The 19,994-nt window shown below is 51.0% G+C and overlaps 1 protein-coding gene across 2 annotated transcripts in view; it reads right to left on the bottom strand.

Annotated features, from left to right (window-relative positions):
* Positions 1-802: 802 nt before the first annotated feature.
* Positions 803-19,994, bottom strand: part of Smim17 (small integral membrane protein 17) — a 50,974-nt gene continuing 31,782 nt past the window's right edge. For both annotated transcript variants that reach the window (XM_077792880.1, XM_077792879.1), the window contains 3 exons: positions 5,592-5,814; positions 4,292-4,368; positions 803-1,830 (listed from right to left, as the gene is read on the bottom strand). In XM_077792880.1, coding sequence (XP_077649006.1) covers positions 1,720-1,830; positions 4,292-4,368; positions 5,592-5,742 — 339 coding nt within the window. In that variant the 5' untranslated portion in view covers positions 5,743-5,814 and the 3' untranslated portion in view covers positions 803-1,719. The remainder of the gene's footprint in view (positions 1,831-4,291; positions 4,369-5,591; positions 5,815-19,994) is intronic.

Genomic DNA, 19,994 nt, shown 5'->3' on the forward strand with positions numbered 1-19,994 from the left:
TTAAGGCAAAGGCTGAGTTGAAGGCAATCATTTCATATTTGATAGAAGATTCGGGGTCAGGTTTTAACTGACATTTATTGAGTGCCTACTGTATGCCTGGAACTGTGCTTGGTGTATTACATATATTGCCTATTGGACTAAGACAGCAGTGCTGGACTTATCGGCATTGATTTACACAGCTATTGAATACATAAAGCCAATATTATAAAAATATATTGGTAAACCAGTTGTGCTAACAGATTTTCACACAGTCTGATTAGTTTCTGATAGATGCAGTGGGCCACATTAAATCACATGAAATATGAGCAGTATAACTGACCGTGCCTGGCCAGTGAGCAGACGCAAAAGCAGTTAACGACTACAGACGATGAGCACACGCTCATCTTAAATGTCCATGAGACTAGGAAACCAGGGATGTCCTAGGCTGTAGTAAGAGCTTCTCACAATGTCTTGAAAGAACATCTACCCTAGGCCACACTCTCTGTTCACAGTGCAGTGAAACCAGAAACCAGAAATGAATTGTAAGCAAAACTTAGCCAAATCACTGAGATTCAAAGCACTCTCTAGGAACACCACAAAAACAAAACAAAACAAAAAAACTATATAAACAAGAACATGTGGCCAAGGCTGTATCCAGAAGTACATTTATATTTTTAAATAGGCTATTATTGCAAATATAAAGAGAGTATAGATTAAGTATTCAACTTAAAAGTTGAGATAAGGAATAAAAACAAGTAAAAATATAACACAATATATATTAAAGAAAAATGAATCACAAATGAAAAATAATGGATATAAGTCAATCCTAATGCTGACTCTTTGAAAAAACAGTAATAAGCCAGTTAAAAACTTTCAAATCAAATTATGAAACAAACCGCAGGCAGAAGTTAAAAGGAGACTATGGCTAGAACACAACAAAGAGAGAGTCTGTGTTTAATTGTAAAATAGGACGCGTAATTAAAGTAGCTATCTGGAAAAGTCTACGGAATGAAGAGTCCTTTAGGGGATGAAAGGCCACTGTAAACCATCAAAAGGAACAAGATGTAGAAGGTATGGATAGACTGCCGTCGTGGGGGCATGGAGAAGGTGCCCAAGGGCTCCCCTGACCCTCCCCTCCGAGGCTCTGGGACCTGGCTGCCTTTCTGGTGGACTCTTCTCAACTGGCAAGGCCGTGGGCCCTCTCACATTACAGAAAGTATCCCAAAGCAGAGAAAGGGCGAAGGTACTCAGGTCTTCCTGGGATGCCAGCTAGCCATGATGCCGAACTTCACAAAGATAGCACCAGTCTCACTTGTGAAGAGAGGCAAGAGTCCCCCGTAAACATGGAATAAAAGAACTCAGCGTAGGAAGACTGGCACACCCCAGCCCCAAGAATGGGAAGACCGGGGTGCCAGGAAGCCGCCAGATTCCACAGCCACTAAGCTGTCTTCCCCACCTCTCAAGTTAAGAGGAGTCTTCTGACTTTGACATCTTGCAATTGATTCCCATTTTTTCTCAGTGATATATAAAATAAAATGTGTTTTACAATCAATGAGGCTTAATTTTAATGAAATACAGTAATGCAAAACCTCACACTAAAAAGTTTTTTTTTTTTAAATCATCTCAGTGGATGTTTGAAAGGCATTTGATAATATTTCATACTCATTCCTGATTTTTAGGCCAAACATTTCCTTAAGATGACACAGGGTATCTCTCTGAAAACAACAGCCATTCTTATAGCTAAATGTGAAACATCATGGGCATCCCCGTCAACACCAGGAACAGAAACAGCACGCACACCACCAGGACTATAGTCGTATGCTGTGGAGCTTTCGACCACTCCACAAAGCCCTGAAACAGAAGAGAGGTCAGTGTGAACACCACAGGAAGGGGCCACCACCTTCACTTGTAGGAAAATAGGATTATCTGGCCAGAAAAGAAACAGCATATCAACAGAAAAGCTTTTTGAAATGAAAACAGTACAACAAAGTGACTAGATATAAGATAAATACACAAAAAACAGCATGCCTATGCTCCATTGGAGAAAATTTCAGAATAATGGATGAGAATTTCAAAATGTCATTGGTTTAGAAAGTCTTACAGATTTAAAACACCACTTAAACTCTGGTTAGTTATTGCTGTTCATCTCTTCCTCTAATTTATAAACTGTACTGTATCATAGGTATGCACATACAGGGAAAAACAGGACCTACAGGATGTGGTACCCTCGTGGGTTTCAGGCATCCACTGGGGTCTTAAGACATGCCATCGTGGGGAGGTCTCTGAACAATCTTCAGAGGTGAATACTGCCCGAAGTGGCTCCCAGAACAGGGAGCAGATCATCACCAGCACCCCAAGTCCCCAGGTTCCCTCCCACTCTCACGAGCCCACCTTGGTCCTACCTCTGGAGTTGTGGAAGAGCTCACCTGTTACAGCCACCTTCACCAGGGAACTTTTCTGGGCACTGGTATTTCTTTTTTCCTTTAAACTCATACACTCGGAGAGGATTTGCAAGTGTTGCACCTGCTTGTGTTTATAGAATGGTAGTGACAGGACCCTTTTCTCCTCCAGAGTGGGAACTTCTTTACTCTTGGAATACAGCTCCAAGGAAGGAGGACCTGACCATGCAGGAAGTAAGGCTGGGCTGACCAGGTGAGTGGATTGATGGATGAATGGGTGGATGGATGGACCTGAATGGGGGAATGGATCAGCCAAGGATCTCACAGAGGCCTCTTCAAGCAGCCTGTCTAAATTGACCTTGGGTTCCTTCCGGAGCACGTGTGGATGAAGTTACATACATATCACGTGGAGACCCTTCACTTGTGTCCGACCACCATAAGAATGTGTCCTCTTTCCCACATCCTACCCCTTGATCTCTGCAGTGCTTTGACTGTGTCCCCCAAAGGATTGCAGTGGTCTACAAGACCCTGCGTGGTCTACCCCATCATTCCATGGCCTCACCTCCTGCTGCCCTCCACTCCTCTCCATCCTTATGACCCTGTGCTACTGCTCAAGTGTGTAGGGGCAGGTGGGCTGGATAGAAGAATTGCTGGCATGTGGTTAAAAGGGTATATGAGAAGGCATGCAGATAACTAGATAGATGGGCGATGAGATGGGAACGTAAGTGAACAGGGCTAAGGACTGGGCAGATGAACAAGTGGACACATGAATGACTGGTGGGTGTTCCATGGGAGATGGAGGAGTGGATGGGTGGTGGAGAGACTGATGACTAGAGACAGAAGGGTAAGTAGAGGGGAGAGTAAATGGACAGATAAGTGAACAGATAGGTGAGGTGGGTGGATGGACAGATGGATGTCACAGGGATATGGATGAGTGGGTGAATAATAGTTTGGGTGGATATAACAGTGAACATATGGATGAAATGTTGGTGGATGTTTGAAAGGATGGGTAGATGGGTAGATGGATGGGTGGGTGGGTGGGTGGATGGATGGATGGATGGGTGGATGGATGGATGGATGGGTGCAGAGATGGGTAGATGGGTGGGTGGGTGGATGAGTAGATAGATGGGTGGATGGATGGATGGATGGATGGATGGATGGGGTAGATGAGTGGATGGATGGCTGGGTGGGTGGGTGAGTGGATGGATGGGTGGGTAGATGGATGGATGGATGAAGAGATGGATAGATGGATGGGTGGGTGGGTGGATGGATGGGGTAGATGGGTAGATGGATGGATGGATGGGTGGGTGGGTGGGTGGATGAGTAGATAGATGGGTGGATGGATGGATGGATGGATGGATGGGGTAGATGAGTGGATGGATGGCTGGGTGGGTGGGTGAGTGGATGGATGGGTGGGTAGATGGATGGATGGATGAAGAGATGGATAGATGGATGGGTGGGTGGGTGGATGGATGGGGTAGATGGGTAGATGGATGGATGGATGGGTGGGTGGGTGGGTGGATGAGTAGATAGATGGGTGGATGGATGGATGGATGGGGTAGATGAGTGGATGGATGGATGGGTGGGTGGGTGAGTGGATGGATGGGTGGGTAGATGGATGGATGGATGAAGAGATGGATAGATGGATGGGTGGGTGGGTGGGTGGGTGGGTGAAGAGATGGGTGGGTTTATGAGTGCAGGGATGGAGAGCATGTGTGGATTAAGTTACAGACCTATCACATAGTGTCTCTGTGTCTGATCACCATAAGAATGTGTCCTCTTTCCCACAAGACAACTCTTGGAAATTCCATGGGGCATGGAAATCCCAGGCTAAAGAGGAAAGCATGGCAGCCCACTGAGATCCTCAGGGTGAGACACTGATGGAAAAGGAGAGAAGCCCGCCTGCCACATACCTGGGAGTCCTCTGACTCGTCATCTTCCTCCACTGAGCACCACTCCTGGGGAGGTCCAGTCTCCTGAGAAGACAGGTCTGACGGGGGCAGGAGCAGAGAGGAAAGGAGCCATGAGTGAGTGACCAGGCCACTGAGGCCGCCCCTCTCACTCTTCCTACTGGCGTCCTACCCTTCTCTGCCGACTCCTGCCAGCTGTGCTGGCCAGGATAGCTCAGGTGGGCAGGAGAGGACGTGAGCATCCGGACCCTACGGCCTCCTGGCCTCACACTGGCTCACCTGATGTGCCCTTCTCCCTAGGCCTCTGTCCCCTCACCTGTCCACTGGCAGGAGCTCTTCTCCATGGGCCTCCAGCAAAACTGACTGCGGGAGCAGCAGCAGCGCCAGGGGGTGACATCAGGGTGACGGGGTCCGTGATTTCCCACGGTGGCCCCTCAGTGTCCTCAGCCAGAAGCTGAAGACCCTGGGCAGAGACTGGCATTTCCCTCCTCCTCTGTCACAGCCCCCAGGGCCCAAGCCTCCTCCTCCCTCCCCCACCTCAGCTCCATCCCGTCCCTGGAGGACGGTCAGCCCCTCTGCAGTGGGCGGTGGCCAGATGCCCCGTCTCAGCAGACAGCCAGCTGTCCCACTGTCTTGGTCAGAACCCCAAGAGCCAGGTTTCTCTCACTTCCCATGTCCCCAGCAAGAACCAATTCTCCCTCTCAGATGTGGCCCGCGTCTGTCCACTCTCTCACCTCTCTCTCTTGGACAGCTGCCACCCACGACCTGGGACCCCGCAACCTCTCGGGCTCAGAGGTGGGACTTCTCACCCTGGGCACTGCCACATTTGGGCAGCATGATTCCCCGAGGCCAGAGTCCCACAGATTTACAAAACGGCCTAGACTTCCACCCCTAGATGGCAGCAGATGATCCCGTCCCACTGCCCAAAGCTGGAATCCGAGCCCTGCCGGGCCCTCTCACTATATCCCCAGCCCCCACCACGGTGCCTGGCGTACAGCAGTGTCCACGCTTGTCACCGAGTGTCTGTGTCCGCCCCCGGTAGCCCCCTTCTTTGCTGATTCTGGGCTTGATCCTGCGGCTCATCCTGGCCAATGGCCGAGGAATAACTGGGCACTCAGCAGAGACCTGCCGCCTCCCCTGCTGCTCCCGAGAAGGCCGCAGGCCTCCGGAAGAGTCCTGGCCAGCCTGCTGAGACCCACGGCCCACGGCCACCAGCTGGCCGGCCAACACCAGCCAGGAACGAGGGCCCCGTCTCCCGGAGCCCAGATAAGACCCTCCCGCCTCCCCTGGGACCCTCCCTCACCTCTCTCGCTCCCGCAGCCAGAGGCCCCGACGTCCACGGCCTCCCAGTCCCTGGCGAAGCTCGGGTGCGTGGGCTTCTCCCAGGGCAGCAGCGCCGTGGCCCTCTCGGGCTCCAGCAGCCCCCGCGTCTGCTCAGGCCTGAGGCTCTGCATGTCCCCAGGAGGACGTGGGGTTCAGGGACGGCCTCTCCTCTGGTCCCAGGAACAGGATTCAGAATCTGAGGACTGACAGACATCCGGCCACTCAACGCGTCCTTAAAAAGTGCAGGGCGCCAGGCTCCGTCCCAGGTGCCAGAGGCACCCAGCGATCGCAACAAAGCCACACTGTGGGATTCGCGCTCCAGCGGGAAGAGAGAGAGGGGACGGCAAGGACACCGTGTGTCAACGGCGGTGAGTGCCCGGAGGCCAACGAAGCAGGGGAGGGGAAGCTGGGCTGAGTGTGTGCCCACACGCACACACCCCCGATCCACACCCGAAGCACAGTCGCGGGTCTTCAGAAGACAGAGTCACCCTCAGGTCCCTGCCTGGCTCGTGGTTTGTCCCCAAGCGTCCATATGTTGGCGACACCACCAGCATGGTGATGGTCGGAGGTGGCGGGCCCTTTCAGAGGTGGGCCTACAGGGAGGTCATGGGTCACCCAGGTCTGTCCTGGAGAGGCAGCAAGGAGGTGTCCAGGGACCCTGGTTTGTCTCTGACACCAGCCCCGCCTTGGAATCTCTGGCTACCTGCCTGACGATGTAGAGGCCCTGTGTGTCACCCGGCAAGGCCACCCTCCCCAGGGCAAACCAATCGTGGGCTTTTGATTTTCCTCAACTGTGGGCTAAATAAACCTCTTTTCTTTATAAAGTACTCAGTCTCAGGTGTTTTTCTATGGCAATGGAAAATGGATAAATCCAATCTTCGTCAGCAAGAGAAGGACCTGGCCTTCCCAGAGGGCCTGAGGTCCCAGCCTCTCTTTTTGTCATAAAAATGATCAATTTGCCATGCAGGGGTTTAAAGTCTGTGATCAAATCCACCAGGCCACCAGCACACTGGTTTCATTAAAGAGGTTCCTGGCATAAAAGTTAACTAGTGAGATCCAATGAAGGTCGAGGGGGGCAGCACTCCAAGGTCAGGGGCAGTGATTGGCCTCAGGGTCAGTGGTCAGTCACACCCCCACACGGACAGGCTCTCGCACCTGGAGAGGGTGGGGATGAGCTCCGACACAGTTTGGCCAGAGCACCTCACACCCAATCCGGGAGGTGCCCAATCACGTGCGAGAATGGCTCCCCACCATCAAAGAGACATTTTTCAACATTCTCATTCTGTATCGGACTAACCTGCAACCAGGAAGTTGTTGGCAAGACGCCATCTGAACTGTAATGACGTACAGTGATGCTGACCCCCCACCTGGACCTGCTGCAGGAAGGTGCATGCATCCCTGAAATCACATGGATGACCACGGACTGTCCTAACCACCGACTGCCCTTACAAACAGTCACTGTTTTAAAAATGCACACTGTTAGAGTGGGAATCTTCTTAAAGATTTTTCTTCTTTGCTGGGGTTGTGCGATACAGATGGTTCTGTCGGATTTTTAAACCTGTAGATTCAAAGAGAACTTGGAAACCCCACAGTCTCTAAAGTGGAGGATTCCATGTTGGGATGCAGACTGTAAAAACCGCTAAAAAGACTTAAGAAGAGCATGTAGATTCATGAAGAACTGGGGATTTGATGAGACCAAGGGACTGTCCCTGATTTTGCTGAATGGGGGACAGCATGGCCGAGGCGTGAGAAACGGTCCATCTTCTTTCTTCAGAGGTGCCCTCGCAGGGTGGAGGGGTGGACTGATGTGACGGCCGAGAGAGGAAGACCATCTCCAGGAATCTCACCTGTGCCGGGGGCAGAGGAGGCTTCCAGAGCCGGGGCGGGGCGGGGAGGCGGGGAGGAGAGAGGAGGGCTGGGGCTGGGGCTGCAGCGGGACCGTGGAGGGGCCCCGAGGTTCCCCCTCAGGAAGAAGAAGTGACAAATGTCTGAGGCGACAGACACATGCCCGTCGCCCCCTCTGTCGTCACACATGGCTCACACGTCCTGCCACGCCACACTCTACCCCTTAAATACGCCAACTATCATGTGCCCACTAAAAAGAGCTCTGCAAAGAAATATCAGAAATACAGACAGACAATGAAGGCGGCCGGCCTGGGAGGGCAGGGGGTGGCTTGTCGTGGGCGTGTGCCAGGTGATGCACACTGAATGACGTTCATCAGAGCAGGTCAACGACAAGCTGACAGTCGCGTCTCGAGCACCTAAGGGTGGGCAGAATGTGCCCTTTACTTCTGCGTCACAGATCATCATCCCCAGCTCCCTGGTGGGGACGGTGTCTCCAGGCCCTAGAACCCAGATCCAGACCCGTCCCTGGCCCTGACACCTCTGCCCACTGTCTCCCCAGGCAGGCTCCTCCTGGGTCCTCCGCCATCTCCACAGGCATCAGCCACCACTGTCCCTCCTCATGCCCACATCAGGTCAGTGGCTGAGCCCACTGCGCTGCCTCCTGACGGGGCCTCAGCTCTCCCGCTTGCCTGTGTTTCTGTCCCCAGGACGCGGCAGCGTGACGCTGGTCTCCCTGGTACCAACCCTCTCCCAGACCACTCCTCCACCAGCTCGCCCCTCAGTCCCCTGTGGGCCAGCTGCAGGCAGAAGACAGACCCTGGCCCTGCCCTCTGTGCTCAGGGGCAGTGGGCAGAGATCTCAGGCCTGCCCAAGACCTCAGGAGAGAGGAGCCGGGGGGAAAAGGCTGCCCTCCTTGGCACCGGGATCCCTGGGTCCTCGGGAAGGTTGCAGCTCCCGTTGGAGCACCTGACGTCCCCACCAGCCCGTCTGAAGAGTGTCCGGCTCAGCTTCCACTGTTGGCTTTCACGGTCACCCTCGATCACTGTTAACAAGTAAGACCAGTGGCGCTGGCCCTCTTTATATCTGGGACATACATTGCCCTCAGAAACTCCGGAGGTGGATTTAGGGGGCGGGCTGCTTCATGGGAGCTGATGGGAGCACCTGACGACCCATCCACTCCCGGGCCGCGTAGCACCATCTGCCAGGGCTGAACACACACTCGCCCCAGGACACGGCAGTTCCACTCCTAGGCACTGACCCAAGAGAGGTGGAAGCCTGCATCAAGCACTAGTTCATGGATGTCGATACCCTCTGCTCATGGACACCGAGCTGCTCAAGCTCATAGCAAACCACTCAAGTGCATCATGAAAGGCCAACCACCAGGCAGATGGGGACACGTACGTTGCATCCATTCATACAACAGACCCTGCACGAATATGCCATGTCTGCACTGAAATGTATGCAGATAGGTAGGTAGGTAGATAGCTAGGGATAGAGATGGATGGATGGGTGGACAGACAGATGGGTACACAGAGAGACAGAGATAGATGGATGGATGATAGGTAGGTAGGTAGATAGCTAGGGATAGAGATGGATGGATGGGTGGACAGACAGATGGGTAGACAGAGAGATAGAGATAGATGGATGGATGGAGAATAGGTAGGTAGGTAGGTAGATAGCTAGGGATAGAGATGGATGGATGGGTGGACAGACAGATGGGTAGACAGAGAGATAGAGATAGATGGATGGATGGAGAATAGGTAGGTAGGTAGGTAGATGGCTAGGGATAGAGATGGATGGATGGGTGGACAGACAGATGGGTACACAGAGAGACAGAGATAGATGGATGGATGGATGATAGGTAGGTAGATGGCTAGGGATAGAGATGGATGGATGGGTGGACAGACAGATAGGTAGACAGAGAGATAGAGATAGATGGATGGATGGATGATAGGTAGGTAGGTAGCTAGGGATAGAGATGGATGGATGGGTGGACAGACAGATGGGTACACAGAGAGACAGAGATAGATGGATGGATGAATGATAGGTAGGTAGATGGCTAGGGATAGAGATGGATGGATGGGTGGACAGACAGATGGGTAGACAGAGAGATAGAGATAGATGGATGGATGATAGGTAGGTAGGTAGATAGCTAGGGATAGAGATGGATGGATGGGTGGACAGACAGATGGGTAGACAGAGAGATAGAGATAGATGGATGGATGGAGAATAGGTAGGTAGGTAGGTAGATAGCTAGGGATAGAGATGGATGGATGGGTGGACAGACAGATGGGTACACAGAGAGACAGAGATAGATGGATGGATGGATGATAGGTAGGTAGATGGCTAGGGATAGAGATGGATGGATGGGTGGACAGACAGATGGGTAGACAGAGAGATAGAGATAGATGGATGGATGGATGATAGGTAGGTAGGTAGGTAGCTAGGGATAGAGATGGATGGATGGGTGGACAGACAGATGGGTACACAGAGAGACAGAGATAGATGGATGGATGAATGATAGGTAGGTAGATGGCTAGGGATAGAGATGGATGGATGGGTGGACAGACAGATGGGTAGACAGAGAGAGATAGATGGATGGATGGATGATAGGTAGGTTGGTAGGTAGGTAGGGATAGAGATGGATGGATGGGTGGACAGACAGATGGGTAGACAGAGAGAGATAGATGGATGGATGGATGATAGGTAGGTAGGTAGGTAGGGATAGAGATGGATGGATGGGTGGACAGACAGATGGGTAGTCAGAGAGATAGATGGATGGATGGATGATAGGTAGGTAGGTAGGTAGGTAGGGACAGAGATGAATGGATGGGTGGACAGACAGATGGGTAGACAGAGAGACAGAGATAGATGGATGGATGGATGGATGGATGGATGATAGGTAGGTAGGTAGGTAGATAGCTAGGGATAGAGATGGATGGATGGGTGGACAGACAGATGGGTAGACAGAGAGACAGAGATAGATGGATGGATGGAGGATAGGTAGGTAGGTAGGTAGGTAGGTAGATAGTTAGGGATAGAGATGGATGGATGGGTGGACAGACAGATGGGTAGACAGAGAGAGAGATAGATGGATGGACGGATGATAGGTAGGTAGGTAGGTAGATAGCTAGGGATAGAGATGGATGGATGGGTGGACAGACAGATGAGTAGACAGAGAGAGAGATAGATGGATGGATGGATGATAGGTAGGTAGGTAGGTAGGTAGGTAGACAGACATGGATGGATGGGTGGACAGACAGATGGGTAGACAGAGAGACAGAGATAGATGGATGGATGATAGGTAGGTAGGTAGGTAACTAGGGATAGAGAAGGAGGGATGGGTGGACAGACAGATGGGTAGACAGAGAGACAGAGACAGATGGATATATGGATGATAGGTAGGTAGATAGCTAGGGATAGAGATGGATGGATGGGTGGACAGACAGATGAGAGAGACAGAGATAAATGGATGGATAGATGATAGGTAGGTAGATAGGTAGGCAGGTAGGTAGGTAGGTAGGGATAGAGATGGATGGATGGGTGGACAGACAGATGGGTAGACAGAGAGATAGAGATAGGTGGATGGATGGATGATAGGTAGGTAGGTAGGCAGGGATAGAGATGGATGGGTGGGTGGACAGACAGATGGGTAGACAGAGAAACAGAGATAGATGGATGAATGGATGATAGGTAGGTAAATAGGTAGGTAGGTAGGTAGGTAGGTAGGTAGGTAGCTAGGGATAGAGATGGATGGATGGGTGGACAGACAGATAGGTAGACAGAGAGAGAGATAGATGGATGGACGGATGATAGGTAGGTAGGTAGGTAGGGATAGAGATGGATGGATGGGTGGACAGATAGATAGGTAGTCAGAGAGATAGAGATAGATGGATGGATGGATGATAGGTAGGTAGGTAGGTAGGTAGGTAGGTAGGGACAGAGATGAATGGATGGATGGATGGATGATAGGTAGATAGGTAGGTAGATAGCTAGGGATAGAGATGGATGGATGGGTGGACAGATAGATGGATAGACAGAGAGCCAGAGATAGAAAGATGGATGGATGATAGGTAGGTAGGTAGGTAGGGATAGAGATGGATGGATGGGTGGACAGACAGATGGGAAGACAGAGAGACAGAGACAGATGGATGGATGGAGGATAGGTAGGTAGATAGCTAGGGATAGAGATGGATGGATGGGTGGACAGATAGATGGGTAGACAGAGAGATAGAGATAGGTGGATGGATGGATGATAGGTAGGTAGGTAGGCAGGGATAGAGATGGATGGGTGGGTGGACAGATAGAAGGGTAGATAGAGAGACAGAGATAGATGGATGGATGGATGATGGGTAGGTAGGTAGGTTGATAGCTGGGGATAGAGATGGATGGATGGATGGATGAACAGACAGATGAGAGAGACAGAGATAGATGGATGGATAGATGATAGGTAGGTAGGTAGGTAGGTAGCTAGGGATAGAGATGGATGGATGGGTGGACAGACAGATGGGTAGATAGAGAGATAGAGATAGATGGATAGATGGATGGACAGATAGATGGGTAGACAGAGAGATAGAGATAGACAGATGGATGGATGATAGGTAGGTAGATAGGTAGGTAGATAGATAGCTAGGGATAGAGATGGATGGATGGATGAATGGACAGATAGACGGATAGACAGAGAGGTAGAGATAGATGGATGGATGTTTGATAGGTAGATATGTAGGTAGGTAGGTAGATAGCTAGAGATTGATGGATGGATGGATGGACAGATGGATGGGTAGATAGAAAGGATAGAGATAGATAAATGGATGGATGATAGGTAGGTAGATAGGTAGGTAGGTAGGTAGGTAGGTACCTAGGGATAGAGATGGATGGATGGATGGACAGATAGATGGATAGACAGAGAGACAGAGAGAGATGGATGGATGGATGATAGTTAGGTAAGTAGGTAGGTAGATAGCTAGGGATAGAGATGGATGGATTGGTGGACAGACAGATGGGTAGATAGAGAGATAGTGATAGATGGATAGATGGATGGACAGATGGATGGGTAGATAGATAGAGATAGATAGATGGATGGATGATAGGTAGGTAGATAGGTAGGTAGGTAGGTAGCTTGGGATAGATTTGGTTGGATGGATGGACAGATAGATGGGTAGATAGAGAGATAGAGATAGATGGATGGATGGATGATAGGTAGATAGGTAGGTAGGTAGCTAGAGATAGAGATTGATGGATGGATGGATGGACAGATAGATGGGTAGACAAAGAGAGAGAGATGGATGGATGGATGATAGGTAGGTAGGTAGGTAGGGACAGAGATGAATGGATGGGTGGAAAGACGGATGGGTAGACAGAGAGACAGAGATAGATGGATGGATGGATGGATGGATGATAGGTAGATAGGTAGGTAGATAGCTAGGGATAGAGATGGATGGATGGGTGGACAGATAGATGGATAGACAGAGAGCCAGAGATAGAAAGATGGATAGATGATAGGTAGGTAGGTAGATAGGCATGGATAGATGGATGGACAGACAGATGGGTAGACAGAGAAACAGAGATAGATGGATGGATGGATGATAGGTAGGTAGGTAGCGATGGATGGATGGGTGAACAGATGAGTAGACAGAGACATAGATGGATGGATGGATGATAGGTAGTTAGGTAGGTAGGTAGGTAGACAGACATGGATGGATGGGTGGACAGACAGATGGGTAGACAGAGAGACAGAGATAGATGGATGGATGATAGGTAGGTAGGTAGGTAACTAGGGATAGAGAAGGATGGATGGGTGGACAGACAGATGGGTAGACAGAGAGCCAGAGATAGAAAGATGGATGGATGATAGGTAGGTAGGTAGGTAGGGATAGAGATGGATGGATGGGTGGACAGACAGATGGGTAGACAGAGAAACAGAGATAGATGGATGGATGGATGATAGGTAGGTAGGTAGCGATGGATGGATGGGTGAACAGATGAGTAGACAGAGAGATAGATGGATGGATGGATGATAGGTAGTTAGGTAGGTAGGTAGGTAGACAGACATGGATGGATGGGTGGACAGACAGATGGGTAGACAGAGAGACAGAGATAGATGGATGGATGATAGGTAGGTAGGTAGGTAACTAGGGATAGAGAAGGATGGATGGGTGGACAGACAGATGGGTAGACAGAGAGACAGAGATAGATGGATGAATGGATGATAGGTAGGTAGGTAGGTAGGGATAGAGATGGATGGATGGGTGGACAGATAGATAGGTAGTCAGAGAGATAGAGATAGATGGATGGATGGATGATAGGTAGGTAGGTAGGTAGGGATAGAGATGGATGGATGGGTGGACAGACAGATGGGTAGACAGAGACATAGACATAGGTGGATGGATGGATGATAGGTAGGTAGGCAGGCAGGGATAGAGATGGATGGGTGGGTGGACAGATAGATGGGTAGATAGAGAGACAGAGATAGATGGATGGATGGATGATGGGTAGGTAAGTAGGTTGATAGCTGAGGATAGAGATGGATGGATGGATGGATGGACAGACAGATGAGAGAGACAGAGATAGATGGATGGATAGGTTATAGGTAGGTAGGTAGGTAGGTAGGTAGGTAGATAGCTAGGGATAGAGATGGATGGATGGATGGACAGATAGATGGGTAGATAGAGAGATGGAGATAGATGGATAGATGGATGGACAGATAGATGGGTAGACCGATAGAGAGATAGAGATAGATGGATGGATGGATGATAGGTAGATAGGTTGGTAGGTAGGTAGCTACAGATAGAGATTGATGGATGGATGAATGGACAGATAGATGGGTAGACGGAGAGACAGAGATAGATAGATGGATGGATGATAGGTAGGTAGATAGGTAGGTAGGTAGATAGCTAGGGATAGAGATGGATGGATGGACAGATAGATGGATAAACAGAGAGATAGAGATAGATGGATGGATGGTTGATAGGTAGATATGTAGGTAGGTAGGTAGATAGCTAGAGATAGAGATTGATGGATGGATGGATGGATGGATGGATGGACAGATGGATGGGTAGATAGAGACATCGAGATAGATAGATTGATGGATGATATGTAAGTAGATAGGTAGGTAGGTAGGTAGGTAGGTACATAGCTAGGGATAGAGATGGATGGATGGACAGATAGATGGGTAGACAGAGATAGATATGGATAGATGGATGATGATAGGTAGATAGGTAGGTAGATAGGTAGGTAGGTACGTACGTGGATGGATGGATAGCAAGATAGATGGATGATGAAGAGGTAGAGAGAGAGATAAGCAGGTAGTAGGTAGAAAGTTAGAGATAGAGATGGATGAATGGACAGATGGATGGGTAGACAGATAGACGATAGGTACATAGGTAGGAAGGTAGGCAGGTAGGTTGGTATGTAGATGGATGGATAGCAAGATAGATGGATGGATGAATAGATAGAGATAGGTAGGTAAAGAGCTAGAGATAGAGAGCATGGATGGCTGGATAAATGGACGGACAGATGGATGGATGGATAGATAGATACGTGGATGGATAGAAAGCAAGATAGATGGATGAATAAATAGATAGACACAGAGAGAGGCAGGAGGGTAGGTAGGTAGATATGTATGTAGGTAGCTAGGTAAGCAAGTGGGTAGATAGATGAATGCATGGATAGACAGATACATAGACGGACAGACAAAGCAGAGAATGGGAGGGCCATTCTTGCCATCTCTGCAGATTGGTACCATGCACTTTCCTGCACACACCAAGACCTTTGGCAGCTCCAGTTCCTTGTGTAAACTGGTGCACTGTTTGCACACCCTACAGTGGTCTTTGACTTCTGTCTAGGTGACTGATAACACTCTGCAACCACGGCTCAGTGTGTCAGGCATAGAACAACCACCGAGACCAGTCCCTGTGTGCATGCGGAGGCCACTGATCTCTGACGTATCCATCCCTGGCTGAAAGATGGGGAACTCATGGGCATGGCGAGCCTCCTATGTGTGTGTGCATGTGTGTGTCTGTGAGTGTGTGTGTCTGTGTGAGTGAAGGGCCTATCTATTGTGTGTAGGTGTGTGAAGGATCAGCGCTGTGTGTATGTGAAGGGCCTACTCTGTGTGTGTGTGTGTGAAGGGTCTGCTCTGTGTGTGTGTGTGAAGGGCCTACTCTGTGTGTCTGGGTGAAGGCCTACTCTGTGTGTGTGGGTGAAGGGTCTACTCTGTGTGTGTGGGTGAAGGACCTACTCTGTGTGTGTGTGAAGGGCCTACTCTGTGTGTGTATGTGAATGGCCTACTCTGTAGTGCGTATGAAGGGCCTACTCTGTGTGTATGAAGAGCCTACTCTGTGTGTGTGTGTGAAGGGCCTACTCTGTATGTGTGTGTGAAGGGCCTACTCTGTGTGTGTAAAGGGCCTACTCTGTGTGTGTGGGTGAAGGGCCTACACTGTGTGTGTGTGTGTTAAGGGCCTACTCTGTATGTGTGTGAAGGGCCTACTCTGTGTGTGTGAGTGAAGGGCCTACTCTGCTTGTGTGGGTGAAGAGTCTACTCTGTGTGTGTGTGTGAAGGGCCTACTCTGTGTGTGTGTAAGGGGCCTACTCTGTGTGTGTGTGTGAAGGGCCTATTCTGTGTGTGTGTGTGTGTGTGTGAAGGGTCTACTCTGTGTGTGTGGGTGAAGGGCCTACTCTGTGTGTGTGTGTGAAGGGCCTACTCTGTGTGTGTGTGTGAAGGGCCTACTCTGTGTGTGTGGGTGAAGGGCCTACTCTGTGTATGTGTGTGAAGGGCCTACTCTGTGTGTGTGTGAGTGAAGGGCCTACTCTGCTTGTGTGGGTGAAGAGTCTACTCTGTGTGTGTGTGTGAAGGGCCTACTCTGTGTGTGTGTAAGGGGCCTACTCTGTGTGTGTGTGTGAAGGGCCTATTCTGTGTGTGTGTGTGTGTGTGTGTGAAGGGTCTACTCTGTGTGTGTGGGTGAAGGGCCTACTCTGTGTGTGTGTGTGAAGGGCCTACTCTGTGTGTGTGTGTGAAGGGCCTACTCTGTGTGTGTGGGTGAAGGGCCTACTCTGTGTATGTGTGTGAAGGGTCTACTCTGTGTGTGTGGGAAGGGCCTACTCTGTGTGTGTGTGTGTGTGAAGGGCCTACTCTGTGTGTGTGTGAAGGGTCTACACTGTGTGTGTGGGTGAAGGGCCTAAACTGTGTGTGTGTGTGTGTTAAGGGCCTACTCTGTGTGTGTGTGTGAAGGGCCTACTCTCTGTGTGTGTGAAGGACCAACTCTGTGTGTGTGTGAAGGGCCTACTCTGTGTGTGTGTGTGTGAAGGGCCACTCTGCGTGTGTGGGTGAAGGGTCTACTCTGTGTGTGTGTGAAGGGCCTACTCTGTGTGTGTGTGTGAAGGGCCTACTCTGTGTGTGGGTGAAGGGCCTACTCTGCTTGTGTGGGTGAAGGGTCTACTCTGTGTGTGTGTGTGAAGGGCCTACTCTGTGTGTGTGTGTGAAGGGCCTACTCTGTGTGTGTGTGTGAAGGGCCTACTCTGTGTGTGTGTGTGTGAAGGGCCTACTCTGTGTGTGGGTGAAGGGCCTACTCTGCTTGTGTGGGTGAAGGGCCTACTCTGTGTGTGTGGGTGAAGGGCCTATTCTGTGTGTGTGTGTGAAGGGTCTACTCTGTGTGTGGGTGAAGGGCCTACTCTGTGTGTGTGTGTGAAGGGCCTACTCTGTGTGTGTGGGTGAAGAGCCTACTCTGTGTGTGTTTGTAAAGGGTCTTCTCTGTGTGTGTGTGAAGGGCCTACTCTGTGTGTGTTTGTGAAGGGCCTCCTCTGTGTGTGTGAGTGAAGGGCCTACTCTGTGTGTGTGTGTGAAGGGCCTACTCTGTGTGTATGGGTTAAGAGCCTACTCTATGTGTGTGTGTGTGAAGGGCCTACTCTGTGTGTGTGTGTGTGTGAAGGGCCTACTCTGTGTGTGTGGGTGAAGGGCCTACTCTGTGTGTGGGTGAAGGGCCTACTCTGTGTGTGTGTGTGAAGGGCCTACTCTGTGTGTGTGTGTGTGAAGGGCCTACTCTGTGTGTGTGTGTGTGTGTGTGAAGGGCATACTCTGTGTGTGGGTGAAGGGCCTACTCTGTGTGTGTGTGTGAAGGGCCTACTCTGTGTGTGTGTGTGTGAAGGGCCTACTCTGTGTGTGTGTGTGTGTGTGTGAAGGGCATACTCTGTGTGTTTGAAGGGCCTACTCTGTGTGTGTGTGTGGAGGGCCTACTCTGTGTGTGTGTGTGTGAAGGGCCTACTCTGTGTGTGTGTGTGTGTGTGTGAAGGGCCTACTCTGTGTGTGGGTGAAGGGCCTACTCTGTGTGTGTGGGTGAAGGGTCTACTCTGTGTGTGTGTGTAAGGGGCCTACTCTGTGTGTGTGTGTGTGAAGGGCCTATTCTGCGTGTGTGGGTGAAGGGCCTACTCTGCGTGTGTGGGTGAAGGGTCTACTCTGTGTGTGTGTGAAGGGCCTACTCTGTGTGTGTGTGTGTGAAGGGCCTACTCTGTGTGTGTGTGTGAAGGGCCTACTCTGTGTGTGTGTGTGTGAAGGGCCTACTCTGTGTGTGTGTGTGAAGGGCCTACTCTGTGTGTGTGTGTAAGGGGCCTAGTCTGTGTGTGTGTGTGAAGGGCCTACTCTGTGTGTGTGTGTCTGAAGGGCCTACTCTGTGTGTGTGTGTGAAGGGCCTACTCTGTGTGTGTGGGAGAAGGGCCTACTCTGCTTGTGTGGGTGAAGGGTCTACTCTGTGTGTGTGAAGGGCCTACTCTGTGTGTGTGTGTGTGAAGGGCCTACTCTGTGTGTGTAAAGGGCCTACTCTGTGTGTGTGTGTGAAGGGCCTACTCTGTGTGTGGGGGTGAAGGGCCTACTCTGTGTGTGTGTGTGAAGGGCCTCCTCTGTGTGTGTGTGTGAAGGGCCTCCTCTGTTTGTGTGGGTGAAGGGGCTACTCTGTCTGTTTGGGTGAAGGGCCTACTCTGTGTGTGTGTGTGAAGGGCCTACTCTGTGTGTGTGTGTGAAGGGCCTACTCTGTGTGTGTGGGTGAAGGGCCTACTCTGTGTGTGTGGGTGAAGGGCCTACTGTGTGTGTGTGTGTGTGTGTGTGTGAAGGGTCTACTCTGTGAGAGTGTGTGTGTGTGTGTGTGTGTGAAGGGCCTAGTCTGTGTGTGTGGGTGAAGGGCCTACTGTGTGTGTGGGTGAAGGGCCTACTCTGTGTGTGTGTCTGAGGGGCCTACTCTGTGTGTGTGGGTGAACGGCCTACTCTGTGTGTGTGTGTGTGAAGGGCCTCCTCTGTGTGGATGAAGGGCCTACTCTGTGTGTGTGGGTGAACGGCCTACTCTGTGTGTGGTGGGGAAGGGCCTACTCTGTGTGTGTGTGTGTTTAGGGCCTCCTCTGCGTGTGTGTGTGAAGGGCCTACTCTGTGTGTGTGTGTGTGTGTGTGAAGGGCCTCCTCTGTGTGGGTGAAGGGCCTACTCTGTGTGTGTGGGTGAAGGGCCTACTCTGTGTGTGGTGGGGAAGGGCCTACTCTGTGTGTGTGTGTGTTTAGGGCCTCCTCTGTGTGTGTGTGTGAAGGGCCTCCTCTGTGTGTGTGTGTGAAGGGCCTACTCTGTGTGTGTGTGTGTGAAGGGCCTATTCTGTATGTGTGGGTGAAGGGCCTACTCTGTGTGTGTGTGTGAAGGGCCTACTCTGTGTGTGTGTGTGAAGGGCCTACTCTGTGTGTGTGGGTGAAGGGCCTCCTCTGTGTGTGTGTGTGAAGGGCCTACTCTGTGTGTGTGTGTGTGAAGGGCCTATTCTGTATGTGTGGGTGAAGGGCCTACTCTGTGTGTGTGTGTGAAGGGCCTACTCTGTGTGTGTGGGTGAAGGGCCTACTCTGTGTGTGTGTGTGAAGGGCCTACTCTGTGTGTGTGTGTGAAGGGCCTACTCTGTGTGTGTGTATGTGAAGGGCCTCCTCTGTGTGTGGGGGTGAAGGGCCTACTCTGTGTGTGTGTTAAGGGCCTACTCTGTGTGTGTGTGAAGGGCCTCCTCTGTGTGTGTGTGTGAAGGGCCTACTCTGTGTGTGTGTGTGTGAAGGGCCTATTCTGTGTGTGTGGGTGAAGGACCTACTCTGTGTGTGGGTGAAGGGCCTACTCTGTGTGTGTGTGTGTGAAGGGCCTCCTCTGTGTGGGTGAAGGGCCTACTCTGTGTGTGTGTATGTGAAGGGCCTCCTCTGTGTGTGGGGGTGAAGGGCCTACTCTGTGTGTGTGTTAAGGGCCTACTCTGTGTGTGTGTGTGTGAAGGGCCTCCTCTGTGTGGGTGAAGGGCCTACTCTGTGTGTGTGTATGTGAAGGGCCTCCTCTGTGTGTGGGGGTGAAGGGCCTACTCTGTGTGTGTGTATGTGAAGGGCCTCCTCTGTGTGTGGGGGTGAATTGCCTACTCTGTGTGTGTGTTAAGGGCCTACTCTGTGTGTGTGTGTGTGAAGGGCCTCCTCTGTTTGGGTGAAGGGCCTACTCTGTGTGTGTGGGTGAAGTGCCTACTCTGTGTGTGTGTGTGAAGGGCCTACTCTGTGTGT

This window comes from Urocitellus parryii, chromosome 15, assembly GCF_045843805.1.
Source record: "Urocitellus parryii isolate mUroPar1 chromosome 15, mUroPar1.hap1, whole genome shotgun sequence".
NCBI lineage: Eukaryota > Metazoa > Chordata > Mammalia > Rodentia > Sciuridae > Urocitellus > Urocitellus parryii.